We start from the raw sequence: 19,801 nt of genomic DNA on the forward strand, positions 1-19,801 counted from the left end.
TGCTACCTTTCTCCAGTTCCTGATGCATCAACTGCATCAGGTCCAAAAACCATGTTTGAATTTTGGTCAGATAAAATAACAACACCTTGTGTAGACACTGGATCTCCCAAAAGGTTTTTATTTCAATTACCCTTGCAAGCCTGTACAAAATGCTTTTGTTCAGCAATAGTACACTTTCATAGTCTTGTGCAAGTTTCAGGTGGTCTGTCTGTCAGTGTTACAAAACAACATTGTAAGATCATTGTTGGATGCAGCTAGCATAGGGCTAAGTCATTTGAAACTAGTGATTTAAAATTTTTATCCATTTTATTCCATAAGCCTAAATCATCAGCAGCATTGTTAATAAGTGGTTGTAGTGGTCAGTTGCTGGAGTGATCACTAAGTACAATGCTGTCCTGCTATTCTAAGCAGGTACAATGCTATTGCCCAGAATGGTAGTATTTAGAACTGACATAGAGCTTTCAGAAAACATTGATGTGAATGTGCCTCTTTCTGTTTGTCATCTCAGTTTGACTGTGTTCTTCCAAGCATGAAACAATATATTTTTTTTTAATTGAGAGTTGTTGTATCATTTCAACCTAACGTAATTCCTTCTTTCTAGGTGTAAATGAAAGTTCCTTGTTCTTGGAAGCTGTGCAGTTCTTCCTTGACACTCTTGCTTTGCATGATATCCATGCAGCAGAGCAGTGCTTTGACTGCAGCTCAAAAGGCAGCATGTTCAGTCCTCAGGAAAGGGACATGTACAACTACAGCAAGTGTACCATTATAATCCGGATCATGGAGTTCGTCACAGTCATCCTGGAAATGTGCCAGCAGGACTTCTGGAAGGTAGGCTCTGAGATCTGTAGTGGATAAAATATATAAATTTTATATGTAGTTAAATATACGTGCTCTGTATATGGAGTACTTGCAATGAATATTTCCTGTGTGATTCCTGATGGCATTAAATGTGTGGAGATGGTAGCTGCTTGAAAAGCAGAAAGAACTGACACAATCTGCCTTTCTTGAATTCAGGACAGGTATTCAGATTTCTCTATTTGCCTTTCTCTATTTGTCTCTCTATTGGTCTCTCTGTTTGATGCAATGCAAGTCATATTTAACTATATAAAGTATAATACTTATGAGATTCTTAGGAAGTTTACACTGCCAGATTTAGTTCTGAGACTGTGATTGTCTCATCAGCAAATCTCTGAGAGTGTGTACAGAAATGTGTATCAGGATTTACAGGTGTACAGTCAAGACTGAAACAGGCCTATGTGCTTTAGAAGATGTAAATCCTATGTCTGTGTTTACAGATACCTAATTTCTGTGCATTAGCATAAACAATTGAAAGTCAGACATTTCAACAGAGAAAATCAGCAAGAATAGGTACTGTTTCATGTTTGGTTTCATTTGAGATAGGATTGATGGTAAGTTATGAAGAATTAAATAGAGAAATCTGAATGAATTTTTCATTCTGAAATGAAATCTGAATTCTCAAATCTGAATGAAAGTTTTTTTGTTTAATTTTTTTTTTTTTTCTTCCTAGCTGCTTGAGAAGCAACTGCTAAATGCAAGCTTTATAGAGCTTGTGGTGATGACAGTGTGTGATCCATCACACATAGGCTTTAACACAGCTGATGTGCAGGTTGTGAAAAACCTCCCAGATATCTCAGTAAGACTGATGAAAGCTCTGATGAAATCTCCGTATCAGAAATCTTTGATACTGTGCATAAAAAAAAGAATCACACCACAAAGGTAAGTAGGAGCTTTCTGGTAAGAATGAGTCCAGAACAAACCCTCACCATGAGAAATGGAAAGTAAATAATGTTGTCTATGGATGCACTAATGTGACATTATTGCTTCTCTCTCCTCTCTAGCCTTGAGGATCTTTGTTCTGTTGATGTGTTTAATTCAGAGGCACGTTTGGATCAAGTTAGGTTTAGCGTTACTCTTTCTGCCTGCAAGCAGCTCCAGAAATCTGGCCTGCTTCATTCTGTTCTTCATGGTCAGGTAATTGTTAATACAGAAAATAATAGTGAACATTTGTGCATTGTTAGGAGCTTTTCCTGTGTAAAACACCAGGATAAAAACAGAACAGATCAGATGAAGTTGTTTAAAATGAGATCAACAGCGAAGAGCTAGTGTTGAATGGGATCAAAAATAAATGTTTTATGGTTATTCTACAAATCTGAGTAGCACAATACTGAGACTTGAACAACCTTTATAATTATGTTAGTCTTTCTCTGGTTGGCTCCAGACACTGGAAATCAGAATGTAAATTCTCTAACTTCCTTTAAGTGAGCTTCACAAGAGTAAAAACTTAATCCTTTATAGGATTAACTATCCTATAAAGAAGGCTTTTTTTTAAACAATTTTTACACAGAAACCATTCAAAGTGATGAGGGAAATTAGAAAAGGAGTATTTCCTGACTGATAAAAAGCAATATAATGGGTCTAAGTTGCAGGAAAACAGGATAGAGATGTCTGAAGTGAGAGGATGTAGCCTATATTACTCAAATTCCTTCCACTAAGTTTCTGATTGTAGTAAATCTATACTTTGGGCAATTGAAGGAATAGGTTATACAAGAGCCACAAAGAGAATTTGTGAATGAGACTGTAACAAGGCCTGAGTGAAGCTAGCAAGTAACAAAATTTTTAATTTCTGTGTGCTATCCATTCTCTGTATCAACAGAATCTAGGCCTGTGGTTGCAGTATATTGATAATCAAAGTGCTGTGTGGTTTACAATTTGAGTCCCACCCATCCTGACTTAGCTGTTCATTTTACTTCTGTAGTCAAGTAAACCTGAAGAGGTGGAGGAGGATAAGAATATTTGGAACATTTTAAAGTTACATTTGTACACAATAGGGTTGTCTAATTTAAAATCTTGTGCTTGACTTAGAAAGGTGTCTTGTCATGGCATATTTGCATTGCTGCATAAGGAAATTATCTGGAGTTCAAGTGTTTTAATTAACTATACAGATGAATTGGAAGCCTTTTTTTCAGGCTTTATTGATTGTCACTCTTTTGTTGGTTTCCATAGGATGAAGGGCCTCATTTCTCAGTTGGCTCCAAGCTTCTTTCAGTTGTTTATAAAGGCATTGCACCTGGGAGTGAAAGGGCCTCTCTTCCATCCTTAGACATCAGCAGGAAGCGATTAGCTGATAGTCTTCTGCAGCTATCCTTTGCTATTGATGAGCAGGTAGGATGTGGTTCTCCAGTTACAATCCTTAAAATAAAATAAGCAAAAGAAAAGGTTTGGGATGGGAGCTTGGGAAAAAAAAATTGTTTGCTTTTCTAAGAAATTTCTAAGTGAAATGTGATGTCCTTGAAATAACTCTTATCTCCATACCTTGATTTTCAGTGTGAGGAGCTAGTAAGTCTGCTGTTGAACACAGTAGTGTTGTCTGTGCCACTATCAGGAGCATCCCAGAACCAGCTGATTAATTTGTCTCATGGACAGTATTTCTACAGCCTGTTCTCAGAAGCCATCAACCAACAGCTACTGAAAAACCTGGATGTGATCATAGTCCGTCTTATGGAATCATCTGTCAGCAACCCTCAAATGGTACTGGATTTACTGGACTTGGTGACAAGGCCAAAAGGGAGTGTTAGGAGTAACAATTTTATTATTGTTTTTAGAGGTGGAGTGTGTAGTAGGGGATAAAGTGCATTGGGTTGAATTTCAGGCAGCAGTGCATAGTTTTTGGTTTGAGTTTTGGAGGTTTTTTTGTCTTGACCTACTGGTGCCACCATCTTGATCTCTAGCAACCTGACATTACTCTGTGATCTCAGATCAAATGGAGTGGATATTACCTATCCTGAAATCTATGTATTTCAGGAAGTCTTTGCATAGTACTTCAGATCAAAAATAATCTTTCAGAGGAGGGACCCATTTACTGTGCTTTGCTTTTCATTGCAGAATGGTCCCAGAATATGTGATTTGGATTTGTTTTGGATAAAACTAAACTGAAAAACAAACTCCAACTACTAATGGGGCATTTAGTCCACAGGACTAGGGTAGAGCTAGACCACAGTATTAAAAAGAGAGACATATGCATGCACAACCCTCCTGAACTGAAATAAATATGGGATACTTTCTCATATCTCAGCACTGCTTGTTTGGCTCAACAGACTTCTTCGTGTTTGTCTAGAGCACTTACAGAACTCACTGCCATGAAGGAAGCTTAGAAGTCTTCCTTCTGTGCTTCTGAAAAACAGAAGGGTCAAAAATATCAAAAGTCTGCTTTTCCTTTTGAATATAAAGATGCTCAGCAAAGTAGAATCATCCTTCAAAAATAATTGGCTGTTTCCTAATCCAAAATGTTATGCTTAGACATGCTGCATCCAAGTAGTAGTTTAAAAGACTTATTTTTGGTGATACCAAAAATTGTTTAATTAAGCTGTAGAGGAGTGTTTATGTTCTAATAGGCGATGATGATTCTAATAATCTGGTGATGATTATCTAGTGTTTCCTCTACTGAGCATGTTTTCATTAATTACATACATTAATTCTTTTAAGTGTATCTGGTAGATGACAGTGACTATTAGTTTTTGAAGAAAAGATATTTCAAGTATACTGAGTTCATACCTGCTATGCAAGGATTATTTTTCTTTTCAAAATGGATGCCAATAAGTTATCATGGGTGCTATTTTTCAACTTCACACTAACTAAAATTATCAACTACTGATCTTTATTCTGGATTATAATTTATTTTTCCATATATACACACAAAAGGCATCAGAACTAATTTCTGCATTGTACTCTGAAACAGGAGTAATTTGGAGAGATGTCTTTTTTTTTTTTTCAGAAGGGAGTGTTTTTAATTTCCTGCAGAGACCTTTCTTCTACATCCTTTTGAGATTTAAATCTAGCATTGCTTTGTGATGCTTCTCTTTAACGACTACCCATACCAGTGAAGTGATCCTATCATCCTTTCATTTGAGGTGCAGGAATCTTACCTGTTACTTTTGGTTCCAGGTTGGGAGCATTTTGAATGGCATGTTAGATCAGAGCTTTAGGGACCGTGCTGTGCGCAAGCAGCAAGGAGCAAAACTGGTGACAGCTGTACTAAGAAACTGGGAGAAACTGGACAGCTGGTGGGCCAAAGGTTCACCTGCTGAGAGCAAAATGGCAATCCTGACCCTGCTGGCAAAAGTTCTGCAGGTATGTACTGCTTTATAAAATTCAGGTAACTTTTCTCGTTCTGTAGGCATTGCGTTGTCTCTTCAAGAAATGCTGTTCAAGTCAAATGTTTTATGTTTGGGGAAAAAAGGAAGAAATTGGACAATGTTAGAATCTGGGTGTTTTTATTAGCAAAGTACAAAAAAATTTGGGGCAGGTAGAAATTACTAGATATTGCTCTTCTTCCCCCATACCACCTATTTTATTTGTTTTTTTTAATTGTTCTCATGTTTTAGCTGCCGTTTTCCTTTTGGAGAACTGATACAAGTACAGAGAGTGAACTCTGAGTAGCCTCTGGTAACACTCTTTCCCAGGATGGCATCCAGAAAGTCACAGGGGAGGAGTTCTACCCACACTAACAAACTTTAGAATCACCTTTACTTTAAACACTTAATTTCTGTGACATTGAAATTTTGGTCTGTTTTTTTTCCTCTATTTTGAAAATGTAATTATCTACTTATCCCTTTGGGATTTTTGTAGGAACTTGTAAAAGTACTTGACAAGGTAGTTGTACACAAATATGTACTCAAGGATCAACTGTTGAGCATAACTTTTAATTTTATAATTAATCGTTTTAAACTTGAATTGTTTTAAAGGTATGTGTTAGGACACAGAATGTGAACTGTATTGCTGTATTAGCTAGCACTGAAATGATCAGTAGGAAATTTTGCTTTCAGAAGGAGATAATTTTTTTTTTTTTAATTGAAAAATACCTCACATATGATTTTGTTCATACTGTGTAGGAGCTTCTTTAGTTCTTTTAAAACCAAAATCATTCTGTATGTGCTTTCTGTTAATTCAGTGTATTTTTGGAAATAAATAATTCTATAGCTCAAGGGCTTTTTATTATTCTTCAGTACAAATCTCATTAACTAATTAAAAAAACCCAAACTAATTTTTTTATTTCTTCTGCCTTTCCAGATAGACTCTTCAGTTTCTTTCAATACCAATCATGAAGCCTTTACAGCTGTTTTTAATACCTATACCAGTCTACTTACTGATCAGAATTTAGGCTTAAATCTTAAGGTAAATTGCTCACTTCAATAGCTTCCCTACCCTCCCCAGATTAGAATGTTAGTTGTTCATGGAATTCTCTGTTATTTGGATTAATTTTTATCACAGACTTCTGGATTTTTGTTCTTCTGCTCAACATCCTAAAACTTGTAAATTATCCTTTCTGTTCTTCTGTTCAGACAGAAGCTACTATCACAAATGTCATGCTTTGGTTTAAGGTGCTCTTTTTTTTCCCTTGCTCAGAAGAAAGGAATGTAATTAATTGCTAGGAAAAAAAAAATAGCATCAGTTGTAAGTCATCTTGAACTCCCAAGTGTTCATTGGGGAAATGACAGCTAATCAGGCTTTTAACAAGGAGTGGCATTTCCTACAGGTCCAATTATGAACATCTGTCATGATTTTAGCATCCATGTCTGCAAGTATGAGACCAGTATTAGTGGGAGTAGCTGCTATATGCAGCTTGGTCAGGAGAGGGAGATAAAGTACTGCAGACTGAAAGTGGGAGTTAAAAAAGATGCTGGTTGAATTAGAATAATAACCAATTTTGTCCTTCTGAAAGTTTTGTGTAGTTGCTTCTCAGCCAGCCTGCCTTTAGTTAGGCAGAGTTTTTTACTTTCCTATGCATTCAAAATAAAGGTTGGGATTTTGCTTTAGCTACAAGGTGATTCATCAAATTAGTTGTGTGAGAATGAATGCTTGCTTAAAAGAACAATGAGATATTTTTCATAGCCATGCCAGCCATGAGATATTAATTAGCTTTAACTCTCACTCAGCAGTGACATGAGAGTTAAAAGCTGTTTTCTGATCCAGCAGCTGGAAAGAAGAGCAGCTATATAACATAATTTTATTAATACACTGAGCCATTCAATCAGTAAGAAAAGCCACTGGAATAGAAAAATGAAATAGGAATTCATCTGGCTTTATAGTTAGGGAATAACTTATTGTTTAGTGTAAAACTGTATCTCTTATGTTCTCATTTTTTTTATTCAGGGCCAAGCAGTGATAATCCTCCCATTCTTCACTAATTTGACAGAAGAAAAGCTTAATGACCTTAAGCATGCTCTGGATCAGCTTGTAGCTTTCAATTTTCCCATGAGGTCTGATGAGTTTCCCCAAGGAACCTTGAAGCACAATAACTATGTAGACTGCACTAAGAAGGTCAGTGTTTTTAACAAATACATAATTAGAAGTCAAGGTGAACTATGTCTGGAAACAGTGTTTCACAGGATCAGGAATTAAAGAGAGATTCTTTGTTCACATGAGATCAGCTTTCATGTTCCTGGGTTATGTCTTCGTCCCAAAATTGAATCTACATAAGCACATTAAAGAAGCACACTTGTGCATCTGTTTCTGATCAGCATTAAAAAAACAATTACATCATTAGATTGAAGTGATTTGATCCAGTGTGGCTTTTCATGTTACATGTTGCTTCTTCTTCAGTTTTTAGATGCGTTAGAATTGTCTCAGAGTCCAATGTTGTTGCAACTGATGACAGAAATCCTCTGTAGGGACCACAGACATTTCATGGAGGACTTATTTCAAGCCAGCTTCAAAAGAATTTCCAGAAGGTGGGTTTAGTCCACTGGATTTTGTTCCTGTTCTCATTGAATTTTTGCTAAAGCAAATGTGCTTCTTGCATTTTATTGTCCTTACAATAGTGGTGATTTACACTATAAAGTTTTATGTAATGGTTTAAATTCAGATTTTGCTTTTGTCATCACATTTTCAAAGTATTTCCAAAGTTTGAACAAGTGACATCTGTTTCCAGATTACACTTCTAGTGCCTGTGCAAATTTGGAAAGCCTTCTGTAAATAAGCTTGTTCTGAGAGAATCCAGTTGACAATAGTATTTGTTTGTTATATATAACCACATGATCACTTAAGTTGATAGTACTTAAATTGACGGTGTATTAATTTGTTCAACCCCTTTGAAAATACAACAATGCACTTATTTAATTAATTCATCCATTCCAGGGTGGTTATTTGTACAATCAAACATGCTCTGTCCACAAAAGAAGTATTCAGTATCTCTTCCAAAACCAATATTCCAGTTTTTGATGGGCTGTTGAGTAATGACTATTGTGTAATTTCCTGGACAGAATCATTTACCTTATGACCATATACCGTTTTTGAAAGTTTAGCTTTAATAAAATTATTCAGAATAGCAGATCATCTAGTAGTTGAACTACTAGATAGTTTTTGTGTTTGATAGCCACAGCTCTTTTTTTCCTTTTCTCTCACATATACTCAATAATTTTATTTATTTTTAGGTTGTTCAGTAAAAAGGAAGTGAGGAAGTTAATGTTTGCTGTAGGATTAAATTATTAGAGATACACAAGTTTGCCATCTCTTGCAGACTAAGAAGCTGAGGTGGGCTTTTTTTGAGAGCTTCATAATACTTGGTTGTTCAACCAAGATCTTGCATGTCTTGTAGGATAATGCAAGAGGGCATGAATGCAGTCAGTAAAAAATTTAAATGTCCTAAGGATGTGAGGCATAAGTGAAGTCTGGTAAAAGAAGTTTTCATCTTTAGATTTCCCTCTTGTTTAGGAGCACCACTGACAAACAAGTGATGCTGTTGGACACTGTTCACAAAATGTTCCGAAGTGAAGAACTTCTTTCAAATGCTGCTCGCCAAGCATTTGTGGATCGCTCCCTCCTCACTCTTTTGTGGCACTGCAGCTTGGATGCACTGAGAGTGTTCTTTGGCAAGATTATAGTAGAGGCTATGAATACACTTAATTCCAGGTTTACAAAGGTATGAATTACTATTTTTTTTTTAGGGTTAGGGAAGGCCTAAGAAAATGTTGATGTTGGTATGTTAATTTTGCTTAACTTTCAATGAAACACTGATAAAAACAGTTTGATTTTCTAGTTTTGTGTATCCTGGAACAGAAGCGTCTGCCAGTTATAGAATTTGATTATTACTGATAAACTTTTCTTTATTCCCCAACACAGTGTTCCTTTGGAGTTAATGCATGTTTGCATATCTACTGCATATATAAAAATAGGAGTTGAAATTAAAGCCCTGAAATTAGGTACATTGCTTCTAGAGAAAGAAATACACCTGTAATCATTGCAAAGGTTCTTCAGCAAGGGATTAGGAGCACAGATCTTCCTTTCTCTATTTGCAGCCTGTCTTCCAATTTAAGAGTATAGTTGCATGCCATGATCTTGTTGCTAGTGGAGGTCTCTGCTCTTGGTATAGTTCTTTAGTCTCATGGTTTTGCTGGTGCAGATGTTCATAGGCAGCAGGACAAGCAAGATGCTGAAATCACCACAGTTTAGTAATAGTTATTGAAACAAAATGCTAAAACTTAAGATCTGTGTAGAGTCACCCACACGATGTTCCTGTTGCTATAAATGTAGGCATCAAAGTGAGGTGCATAAAGAAACTCATGAATGACACCAAGGATGATAACAGGTTTGTGTTTTGCCTACGTGAGGCTGAGTTGTCACTTGGTACTGGGCTTACTTTCCTCCAGTATCCTTATGATAATTTTGGCCAATTGTAGTTAAGAGAGCTCACCAGACAAGCATGGGTCAACACAGCTTTAATAAATGTACTACACAGGAACTCAGAATCTGTCAGTCTTTTATTATCATTAGCTCTTTTCTCTGTTTTAGAAGGTAGAAGTAAGCTGAAGGCTGTCTAAGTTTCAAGTAACTGTGGAACTATTTAGAAAGGATGTTTTAGTCAGGAAATTTCCTTCTGAGATTCTGCTTATTTGTTTCTAGTCCCATGAATATACTTTTGATACACAAGTCACCAAGAAAATGGGGTATTACAAGCTGCTAGAGGTGATGTACGTGCGTCTTTCAAAAGAGGAGGTTTACTCCAAGGACTCTAAAATTAACCAAGCTTACCATGGCTCCATAAGTGTAGAAGGAAATGAACTTACCAAGACTCTAATAAAGTAAGACCATTGTTTATTTTATTTACTTTATATTTCTGATAAGGTTTTGACCAGATATGCTTCTTTAAGTTGGCCATATGAAGCAAAAAATAGATTTATTCAAGGGTAAATATGATCTCTTACTTAGCTTGTGATTTTAAATGAAATACACAACATTGAGTTTGCACTGATAGAATTATCTGTAGTGTAAACTACAATCCTGTGTTAAGATAACCTTTGCCTCCTGCTTTTATACTTTTTTTAAATTTGTTAAGCTTGTACATTTATTTTACCTTTTCAGTATGATTCTTGGCCTTTAATTCGTGTTTTCACAACTTCAGTTTCAGTGTACTCACACTTCTATGTAGAGTACTCCTCTGTATTGCAAAACTGATATTTATGATTGATGAGAAGATGGGATGGATTTTCATTTACATTTCATAATACAGCAGCACACCCAGTAGGAGTAGTTGGCTTGATCATCACTGCAAAGGGGGAAAAAAGAGAAATCCTGAATATATATGTTAATTAGTATTGTTTAGTTTGTTTAATATTCAGAGAAAAGAATAAGATGCCTGAATTGCTGTTTGTTTTGTTTTGATTTTTGTTTTACAATACTATGTTCTATGAGGACTTCAGAGTTTCTTGGCTATGATTTGCAGATTTATAATTAGCTTTGAGCCAAAGACCTTTAAAAGTCACATCTGAACTATTTTTTCTAATCCATAAATACCTTCTCATGCATGTTCATTCATAATTTTTTGGCAAAGGACCATGAGAGAAATTTATGTATGCATCAAAACAAATAATCATCTTATCTGAACATTACCTGTCATCACATTTCTGACATTAAGGAGTCCTGTGTAAGTACTTGGGGAAGTTTTCTTTGTCATTGCTGAATGGTTCCAATTTGGTTTCATTTATCTGCAGGATACTTGAAGAAGTCTGAGATGGTTTAATTGGATACTGCTTCCTTAAAGTTCTTTTCCATTTGCTGGTCTCTGATTGGAACCCTTCTTGTACTGCTTAATAAAAGATTTCTGATGGTATTTTCTTGCCTGTTTGTATTTAAGGTCATGCTATGATGCATTTACAGAAAACATGTCAGGAGAGAGTCAGCTGCTGGAGAAGAGGAGACAGTATCACTGTGCAGCATATAACTGTGCTATTGCTGTCATCAGTTGTGTCTTCACTGAAACTAAATTTTATCAAGGCTTTCTTTTTTCAGAAAAATCAGAAAAGGTGAGAAGCTTTTGTTGCTGTTAGAAGGCTTCCAGAGCATGAGACACAAAGTGATTTTACCTGATGGCAATAAATCAAAGAATGAAACCTGAATGACACACAATTATACTAACTACCCAGTGAGGCAATAGAAGGAGTGGTAGCTGATGAAAGTTTTACCAGCTGTTTGGGAATGGGTGAAGTAGTGATACTGTTTTGTTTCCACTCCCAATCAATTTTCTAAAATAGGAGGAAAAAGCCCCTATTGTTTAACTTCTCCAATGCTTGGAATGTACCTGAATAAGAGAGACCTTTTTACAGAGCACATTCTGTGCTATGAATTATTGAGTAGTTAAGTAGCAAAATTCTCTTGGGAGTACTGATGTAGAAGAGAAGACATGGCACACTTTCCATGTTATACATTGATCTGCTGAATTTTTTTAAAGAAATAAAATATATTCAAAGCAATTGTGACTGTGTGCAGCATTATAATTTTGCTATTTCCAAACGTGCTTTGGTTTGCAGAACTTGCTGATTTTTGAAAATCTGATAGACCTGAAGCGTCAGTATACATTTCCTGTTGAAATTGAGGTGAGTGGAATTTCTGGCCTTAAGTGTTTCTAAGTAAAAACAGGATATGACTATAACAGTGTAGTTACTGAAGACAAGGTCAATTCTCACATATGGAGGAAGAGGATACAAAAAATGGAGTAGCAAATACAAAAAACTGAGTATTCCTCTAATGGTTTAAAATACATTTTTCTGAGAGAAATTCAGACTTGAAATTTAGAACATACCTATAATGCACATAACTTTTAACATAGTTTTAGTGTACTTACTTTGATAGTGAACAGCTGTAGGAATAAAAAAATTCTGTTGTTTTTCTGTAGCATCAATAATAATCATTTACAACATGAGATCTCCATTTGTGTCAAATGGTTTAAATAATTTTTTTGTATATCTGTAAATAAAAAAGTGTAAATAATCTGTAATTTTTTTAAAAACTAATCAAATATTTTTTTAAAATTAAGTAATTAGAACTTCATTTCTTGCTGTTTAGGTGCCTCTGGAAAGGAAGAAGCGGTACATTGCTATTAGGAAGGAGGCCAGGGATGCAGGGAATAGCAGCCAGGGTATGAAAGTCATTTATGGTGATGAAAAAAATGCTTTCTGACCTGTCATACAGTGTTTCTTGATGTGTTCTTCACATCACTGGCTTCTACAGTAGTAGGAACAAATAAAAATGTTCAATGTATTTCATCTAACAGTCAATTCCCACCTACCCTTAAGTTTTACTGGGCAGTAAAGGCTTGTTTCTTGTAATTACCTTGATTAATGTACTGTTCTTCTTTCCTGTCTAGATGAACCCAAGTATTTAGCTTCTTCATCATACATGATGGATAGCAGTTTGAGCGAGGAAATGAGTCAGTTTGATTTTTCTACTGGAGTCCAAGGTTTTTCTTATAGCTCCCAAGATGTTACAGCTAGCAGCACTCGTTTCAGGAGAAAGGTAATTTAGTGACTTATATACTGTGAGAAAGGAAATTTTTATGCTTTTGAGGAATTGCATACATTTATTGGGGTTGAGAAAGAGAAATTTCTAATCTTGTATATTTGTTGTACCTGACTGAGAATAGGTTTCTTCAGAAGATGAGAGAGGGGACTTGAGCGGTTTTCTCTCACATTTTTCCTCTCTCCACTGTCTACAGTTCAAGAAAAATAATGCCCTATCGGGTTTCTAAAACTTTGTAATGTGAGTGAAGTGCAGCCTGAGTTGTAAAAAGATAGCTTGTGACTGCACTCAGGCACACCCCTGATGATTATGTTTTGCTGTTAGGCATCTGTTCTCCTCATTTCCCTCTTCTTTTGGTCTGTGACAGAACTGGCTGCATCAATTGGATAGAATAAATAAACAATTGTTTTTGTTGTTATGTTGTGGCACCTTGTATTTAACTGTTGCTCTTGGGAGATACTAAATGCTGTTCTTGAAGTGAAGACTTGAAGTTGTGTTCCTTCTGCAATCAAAAGACGTCTCACCAGCAGTAATGCTGATAGAATAAGTATCTGCTATGAAACAGAAAGCTTGTAATCAATATCATACACACTGAAGACACAATCTGTCAAAATAACTGTTAACATTGCTGAAGATAAACTGTTTCCATGTTTTGGAACCAGGAGATGTTTTAGCTGCATGGAAGTTAAGCAAGATGGAAAGTATGCTTCTTGATTGCCTAGTAATGTTGTAATTTCTAACTAAACAATTTTATTTTGTGATTTACTCTGTAGCAAAAGAGCTGCTATAGATGCTGGTCAGTGTGAAACAACGCATCCATAAAATAGAGGTGTTACTATATTCTTTGAGCTATGAAATTAGATAATTTCTTTGAGGTTCAGCTTATCTCCTCCTGCTTTCAGCATTTGCCACACCTGTCCTGGCAGGTAGGAGAGTCAGAGTAGCATAAAGGTGGCATCTGTTGGCACAGAAAATAAAGAATGTGCAGATCTGGTGCATGCATTTGGGAGGTGTCTGTTTGAACAACACATTTGATGTATTCCCAGTTGCACACACTGAGTATGTAGTCAAATCTAAGCACAGATAAGATCAGAATGATTCACAGCATTATTAGGATTGTAAAGAAAATACAGTGTTGTTGTTAACCATAGTAACACCTTTTTTTTTTTTTTTTTTCCCAGGAGCCCACAGAATACAAGGTTTTAAACGATGAGATGGAACTGGAAATGGATGAATTCAACCAACATGAATGTATGGCTTCTATGACCACTCTGATTAAACATATGCAGAGGAACCAGATCACACCCAAAGTAGAGGAGGCCAGTATTAACTAAAAAGTTGTCATTTTTCTATTAATGCTACCAAGAAAAGAGAAAAGAGTCCCTTAATTTATTAATTTTCATGGCTGTTTTATAGTAATATATTACTGTGTGTTTTGTGCTTGGGGCTTTTTGGCTTGGTAAGCCTGTTGGGTGCAATAAGTGATTTCATTTCTGCTCATCCCTTCTAAATTTCAGGGGGCAGTTCTAGTAGATCTTCCTCTTTGGATGAAATTTCTTCATGGCAAATTAGGAAACCCATCAGTACCGTTAAATATTCGCCTCTTCATAGCAAAACTTATTGTTAATACTGAGGATGTGAGTAATTTTTATTCATAATATCAAATGTGTAACTCTTGCAGGGTAAAATATGTCATCAGCTGAGACGTTAGGGGCATTCAAATTGGGGAGTGCATTTATGGCCCAAAATTCCAGATAATGCAAGTATTTTGAATGCATTATTAATCCTTTTCTCACAAATTCTACTTCTATAAGTAGAGGGTGTCCAAAATATGTGTCTTCTGGAAACCACAAGTAATGTAGTCTCCAGAATATGATACTAGGCAAAAAAAAGAAAATTATGCTAGACAAGAGGTGGGACTGAATATATTTTCCATCTTCACAGGAACAAATACAATGTTTTATTAGTGGACATGGATGAGTCTTGTAGAAACACTTTGAGCTAAATGGTGTTCTTAATGCAGAAAGACACTAAAATAGCATAAGGTGTGTTTGCTTGAGAAGCAACATTTTCTAACTCTCATTCTTGGCTAAAACATTCTCAGCCTAATTCATACAATGTTTTTAAAGTAAAATGGTTCTGTCTGCAGTATTCCGAATCCAAAAATGCTGAATTTCAGAATTAATTCAAGAATCTTTACATTCATTTAATGCTACTTTCTTAGTAAACCTTTCTGAAACGGAAGGGTAGATGAATGGCATACTCTTCTAAATGCAGATATTCTATGTGGGAGCCTTATTGTCTGTGCTCTAGTGAAATAATTCACTTTCCGTGGCTAAAGGTTGCTAAGCAAAAGTGAGAAATGTAGTTATGGATACTTCCTTATTTTTAAATTCTTATGGTTGTTCCCTTGGGGGTTGAGCAAAGTGCTAAAGAGGTTGGTTTAGCAGTCTTACCAGTAATGTTTGTTGAACATTAGGTTGCTAAATAGTTGGGTAATTTGAACTTTGTCATTGATTCTCCATAGGTATTCCGGCCTTATGCAAAGCACTGGCTTGGTCCATTGCTGCAACTTGTTGTTTCTGGAAATAATGGAGGTGAAGGGATTCATTACATGGTAGTGGAAATAGTAGTTACAATCCTTTCCTGGACAAGTGTAGCCACTCCCAAAGTAAGGAAATATGAAATTCATTTTTATTGCTGTTGTGACTGTTTGGTAAAGAACAACTGAGTTTTTATGCTCTTAAGTAATTTTATACATCAGTACACGTTTACATTTTACAATTCTTTGACATATTAACTTCAAACATAACCTGTTTACTTTCTTGCTTTCATAAAACAATATATGTCTTCTCAGACTCACTATGTTTATTTTTGGTCCTGGTTTTTGTAGGGGAATATTAAGGATGAGATTTTGGCTAACAGATTGCTTGAATTCTTGATGAAGAATGCATTTCATCCAAAACGAGTTGTGTTCAGACACAATCTGGAAATCATAAAGACGGTTATAGAGTGTTGGAAGAACTGTCTCTCCATACCTTACAGGTAAACATTTGGACAATTGATTTCTTTTATTAGTGTTTCAAAAATATAAGCGAAGGGTCTCAAAGGACATGGGAAGGTAAATTCAGCTGTGATAGTAAAATTTTTGTCCTTACACTGAACAGTAGAACTTCAGAACCAAATTCTCCAAAGATTGTAAATTAATTTGAAAAGCAACAAGGAGAGAGAAGTGGGAAAACATGTCAAGGATTATAGCAGCAGCAACAAAAGCAGGAGTAATCTTTGCAAAGACATTTTTTATTTGAAGTTTTGAATATTATCACTGAATAGTGGTGCACTGTTATTAAGACTTATGCTATCTGCCATGCTTGTGACCATGTCAAGCATTCATTTGGGCTTACAATATCTTTTCAGTTGTTTTGGTGTGGGTTTCTTTGCAAAAACTTCTTCATTGAAGCTAAATAGCTACTGCTTTCTGACAATATCCCTATGATGGGTTGTACATGTGCATATACATCCCTGTATACAACGACAGTGAGTTATTTACAGTGTGTCTGTTTTGGGGTTTTCATGTATATAATTCCTTTGTGTTTTTATCCAACAGTTTAATATTTGAAAAGTTTTCTAGTGGAGACCCTGATACAAAGGATAATTCAGTGGGAATTCAGCTGCTGGGAATTGTTCTTGCTAACAATTTGCCACCCTTTGACCCAAAGTGTGAAATTGATCGTGTCAGGTGAGAAATGCAGTTTTTTGTAAATGATCTAGAAAAAAATCTTAAGCCAAAGAGAGCATGTTAAATTTGTCAGTAGGAAGTATGGGAGCTTGTTCTTTGGAATCCTTTGTCCCATCATCCCTTTGCTATCATCTGTCAGATGTAATACTTTTCTAGCTACAAATTGCAGACATTTATTTCAGAAAGTATCTAGAAGGTTCTATGCTTTTTTAAAGTGGGCCCCAGGGTTGCAGTTTTGTGGAAATTCATAGATTCAGGAATTGCTGAAGTAGAGATTTGAGACACTGCAAGTGGAAAATGCATGTTTTACTTTATTCAGTTCTTCAGAAAGCAGTCACTTTTACTCTAGGCAGCTCAGATGAATTTTTTGCTTCAGTTTAAATTTGTGTGCTGGAGTAGTGGCTTATCTTTTGTGGTAGGTATTTTCAAGCTTTGACCAGCAACATGGGCTTACTAAAGTACAAAGAGGTTTATGCAGCTGCAGCAGAAGTTCTGGGACTTGCTCTTCAATACATTGCTGAGAGAGAAAATGTAAGTGAACTGTATTTTGTGTTTGACCTTTCCTGTTTTAATTTTATATTCATCTTTTATATAACTACTCAATTCAGATCCAAAAATGAATGTATTTAAAACTCAGCAGTCTTTATCCAACAGATTAATTAAAGATTGAAACTACTAGGAAAAGAATTTGAGGGCAGACTAAGTGCAGAATTTTTACCTTGCACTTTTGGAGCTGACACTGAGTGATTTCTTTCTGAGGCTTTCTTCAGCTTTTGCCAGCCAGCAACACTAGCACAGTATGTTTTAAAGTTTTGGGGGGGTTTAAGAGGAAAAGAGAAGTAAGTTGGGAGGTTTGGAACTACCTTTTGAATCCCTGTATCCAGTTATTTTATAGGTAGTGGATAAGGTGAATGCAAAACTTACCAAATCCTACAGTGCTAGAACTAAAGGATTAAGCTTGATGATCACAAAAGTCAGTTTGAGATATATGCTAGAAGTAATTCTTTACACAATAGTTCAGGAACTTTTGCAGTTTGGTTCCAGAAGAGGTTCTAGGGGTAAGCAGATCAGCAGGTTCAAAGGGAAATTAGGTAAATTCATGCACAAAAAAATGTCATGGACAGGTTCTAAATACAACAGACAGCAATGTGCACTCAAAGATCCTTAATCTAATGACAAATGTGTGTATAAGAGAAAGAGGACAAAAGGCAGCCAGGATCATGTGTTTCCCCCTAAATATAATTCTGTAACTGCTATGAGACAAAAAATACCAAGTTGTTGGCTAAGTGGAGTATTAGCCTGACCTTCTAAGTTATTCTTCCTTATCATCCTTGCTTCTTTCCCCATTTAAGTGCATTCTGGTTGTTCTTTCACAGTTTGTAGAGCATATTTCATAAATCTTTGTTAAGTCTTTCTCAGTCTTTCAAGTTCCTTTATATGCAGTATTTTGAATAAATGAGAAAAGATGGTGTAAATTTTTTCCTGAACAAGGCTTGTTCCTTTGATGTTAGTTACAGGTTGATGGTTGTTTTTTACCTTTTTACTAAAAATGTCTCATTTTTTTACATTCTTTGGTTGGACATCTTCTATACTGAATGAGAAGTAGCTTATTATCTACGTTAGTACACTAAGCAACTTGTACTACAAAGTTAAGGTATTGATTCCAAACCAGTCAAAGGAAGATCACAAATATATATTTTTTTAGGCAGCAGTCACATGTTTTAGCCAGGCAAAGCTGTTCAGGACCTATGAGGAACCATAAAGTTTAAGATGAGTTGTCTGGATCTTGCCTAGTGAAATGCACAATACTCAAACAGTATAGCAGCAAAACTGTGTTTCATTAAGGTGGTTATGATTTTCATGGGTATCCTTGTCTTACTGTCTTTCTCTTTTTCAGATATTTGAAGATCCAGTTTATGACTGTGTCATAAAACAATTAAAGCATCATCAGAACACACAACATGATAAGTTTATTCAATGCTTGAATAAAGTTGTTAAGAATTTTCCACCTCTTGCTGACAGGTATGTCATGATTTATGTGGTATGTTGACTGAAAATTTAGAGGAATAAGAGAATAACTTGCTTTTCTTTGTGGGCTCCTGGTTATGTTAAGGTTTATGAATGCAGTATTCTTTTTGATACCCAAACTTCATGGTGTGATGAAAACCTATTGTCTGGAAGTAATAATGTGCCGGGCGGAAGAGGTTCCTGATCTCCACTTGCAGTTAAAGAGTAAAGACTTTACCCAGATCATGAATCATAGGTAAGTAGTCGTGTGATTATGGCAGATAGTTCAGGCTTCATTTTCTATGCTGCCCACAACCTTTTTGCCTTCAGAAGCATTTATAATTCACCTTCACTTCTTGGTCATTGTTCTCCAAATTTGAGCTAATGTAATCTGGGAATTAAGATGGTTAGCTCATTGTGAAAAATGAACAAGCACCCCTAAAATAGCCTTAGGGTGAAACACCAGTGAGATGTCAGTTTCTGTAGTTTGTATTAGTTTGCTTTTATTCTTACTCTTAGATTGAGTCCAAAAGTATTTACTTAAAGCCCTTTATGCAAAACCAAATATTGTTGCTAAAATGTAAACTAATCTGGTTCTGTGTGTAGCAGTGATGAGAAAAGCAATGTAACTGTTTTGTTTTTCCCCTCTTCTTCTAGGGATGATGAAAGACAAAGGGTTTGTTTGGATATAGTGTACAAGATGCTATCTAAATTAAAACCACTAGAACTTAAAGAACTTCTGCCTGGAGTGACAGGGTTCATTTCTCACCCCTCTGTAATATGTCGACAGCGCATGTATGATATTCTGATGTGGATTTATGATAATTACAGGTGTGTGTTCACTGCAGATACTGTCTTTCAGTGGTTTGTCACAGGCAGAATGAAAGTGTTTGTAACAGTCTTCCAACTTCATGTCCCTCAGAGAAGAATTTTTCCAGTTGTTAGAAGAATAGAGTCAGTGATTTGCCTAACTGGCTCTGGCCTTTGGTGACAATTTTATCACTTCCAGTAAAGGATAAATACTTGAACCAGAACTAGGATGTTGCATCACCACTGCAGGATGGCATGAGAGGTCTTAACTTTGATGCTTCAGCGTTTTTTCCTTGTTGCTGGAATTTGTAATTAGTGAAAATTATACATTTAAGAAATTTGCTTGTAGGTAGAAGATACATTAAGGCACATGGGCATGATCTGGATCTCTTCAATCTGGTATTATAAAGATGATCTTTCTGTTTGACCCCTTAG

At 35.8% G+C, this 19,801-nt stretch overlaps 1 protein-coding gene across 1 annotated transcript in view; it reads left to right on the forward strand.

Annotated features, from left to right (window-relative positions):
- Window positions 1-19,801, forward strand: part of PRKDC (protein kinase, DNA-activated, catalytic subunit) — an 81,070-nt gene that overhangs the window by 26,871 nt on the left and 34,398 nt on the right. Inside the window, exons 32-55 of the mRNA XM_086888522.1 lie at window positions 602-828; window positions 1,529-1,737; window positions 1,860-1,992; window positions 3,025-3,183; window positions 3,346-3,549; window positions 4,963-5,148; window positions 6,088-6,192; window positions 7,171-7,338; window positions 7,621-7,748; window positions 8,731-8,938; window positions 9,919-10,097; window positions 11,150-11,318; window positions 11,823-11,888; window positions 12,358-12,430; window positions 12,659-12,807; window positions 13,992-14,129; window positions 14,328-14,447; window positions 15,338-15,481; window positions 15,704-15,855; window positions 16,418-16,549; window positions 16,969-17,080; window positions 18,447-18,571; window positions 18,663-18,812; window positions 19,214-19,387. Of these exons, the coding sequence (XP_086744648.1) occupies window positions 602-828; window positions 1,529-1,737; window positions 1,860-1,992; window positions 3,025-3,183; window positions 3,346-3,549; window positions 4,963-5,148; window positions 6,088-6,192; window positions 7,171-7,338; window positions 7,621-7,748; window positions 8,731-8,938; window positions 9,919-10,097; window positions 11,150-11,318; window positions 11,823-11,888; window positions 12,358-12,430; window positions 12,659-12,807; window positions 13,992-14,129; window positions 14,328-14,447; window positions 15,338-15,481; window positions 15,704-15,855; window positions 16,418-16,549; window positions 16,969-17,080; window positions 18,447-18,571; window positions 18,663-18,812; window positions 19,214-19,387 (3,610 nt within the window). The remainder of the gene's footprint in view (window positions 1-601; window positions 829-1,528; window positions 1,738-1,859; window positions 1,993-3,024; window positions 3,184-3,345; window positions 3,550-4,962; window positions 5,149-6,087; window positions 6,193-7,170; window positions 7,339-7,620; window positions 7,749-8,730; window positions 8,939-9,918; window positions 10,098-11,149; window positions 11,319-11,822; window positions 11,889-12,357; window positions 12,431-12,658; window positions 12,808-13,991; window positions 14,130-14,327; window positions 14,448-15,337; window positions 15,482-15,703; window positions 15,856-16,417; window positions 16,550-16,968; window positions 17,081-18,446; window positions 18,572-18,662; window positions 18,813-19,213; window positions 19,388-19,801) is intronic.

The sequence above is a fragment of the Cyanistes caeruleus genome, chromosome 1 (genome assembly GCF_971803275.1).
Source record: "Cyanistes caeruleus chromosome 1, bCyaCae1.hap1.1, whole genome shotgun sequence".
NCBI classification, from domain to species: Eukaryota; Metazoa; Chordata; class Aves; order Passeriformes; family Paridae; genus Cyanistes; species Cyanistes caeruleus.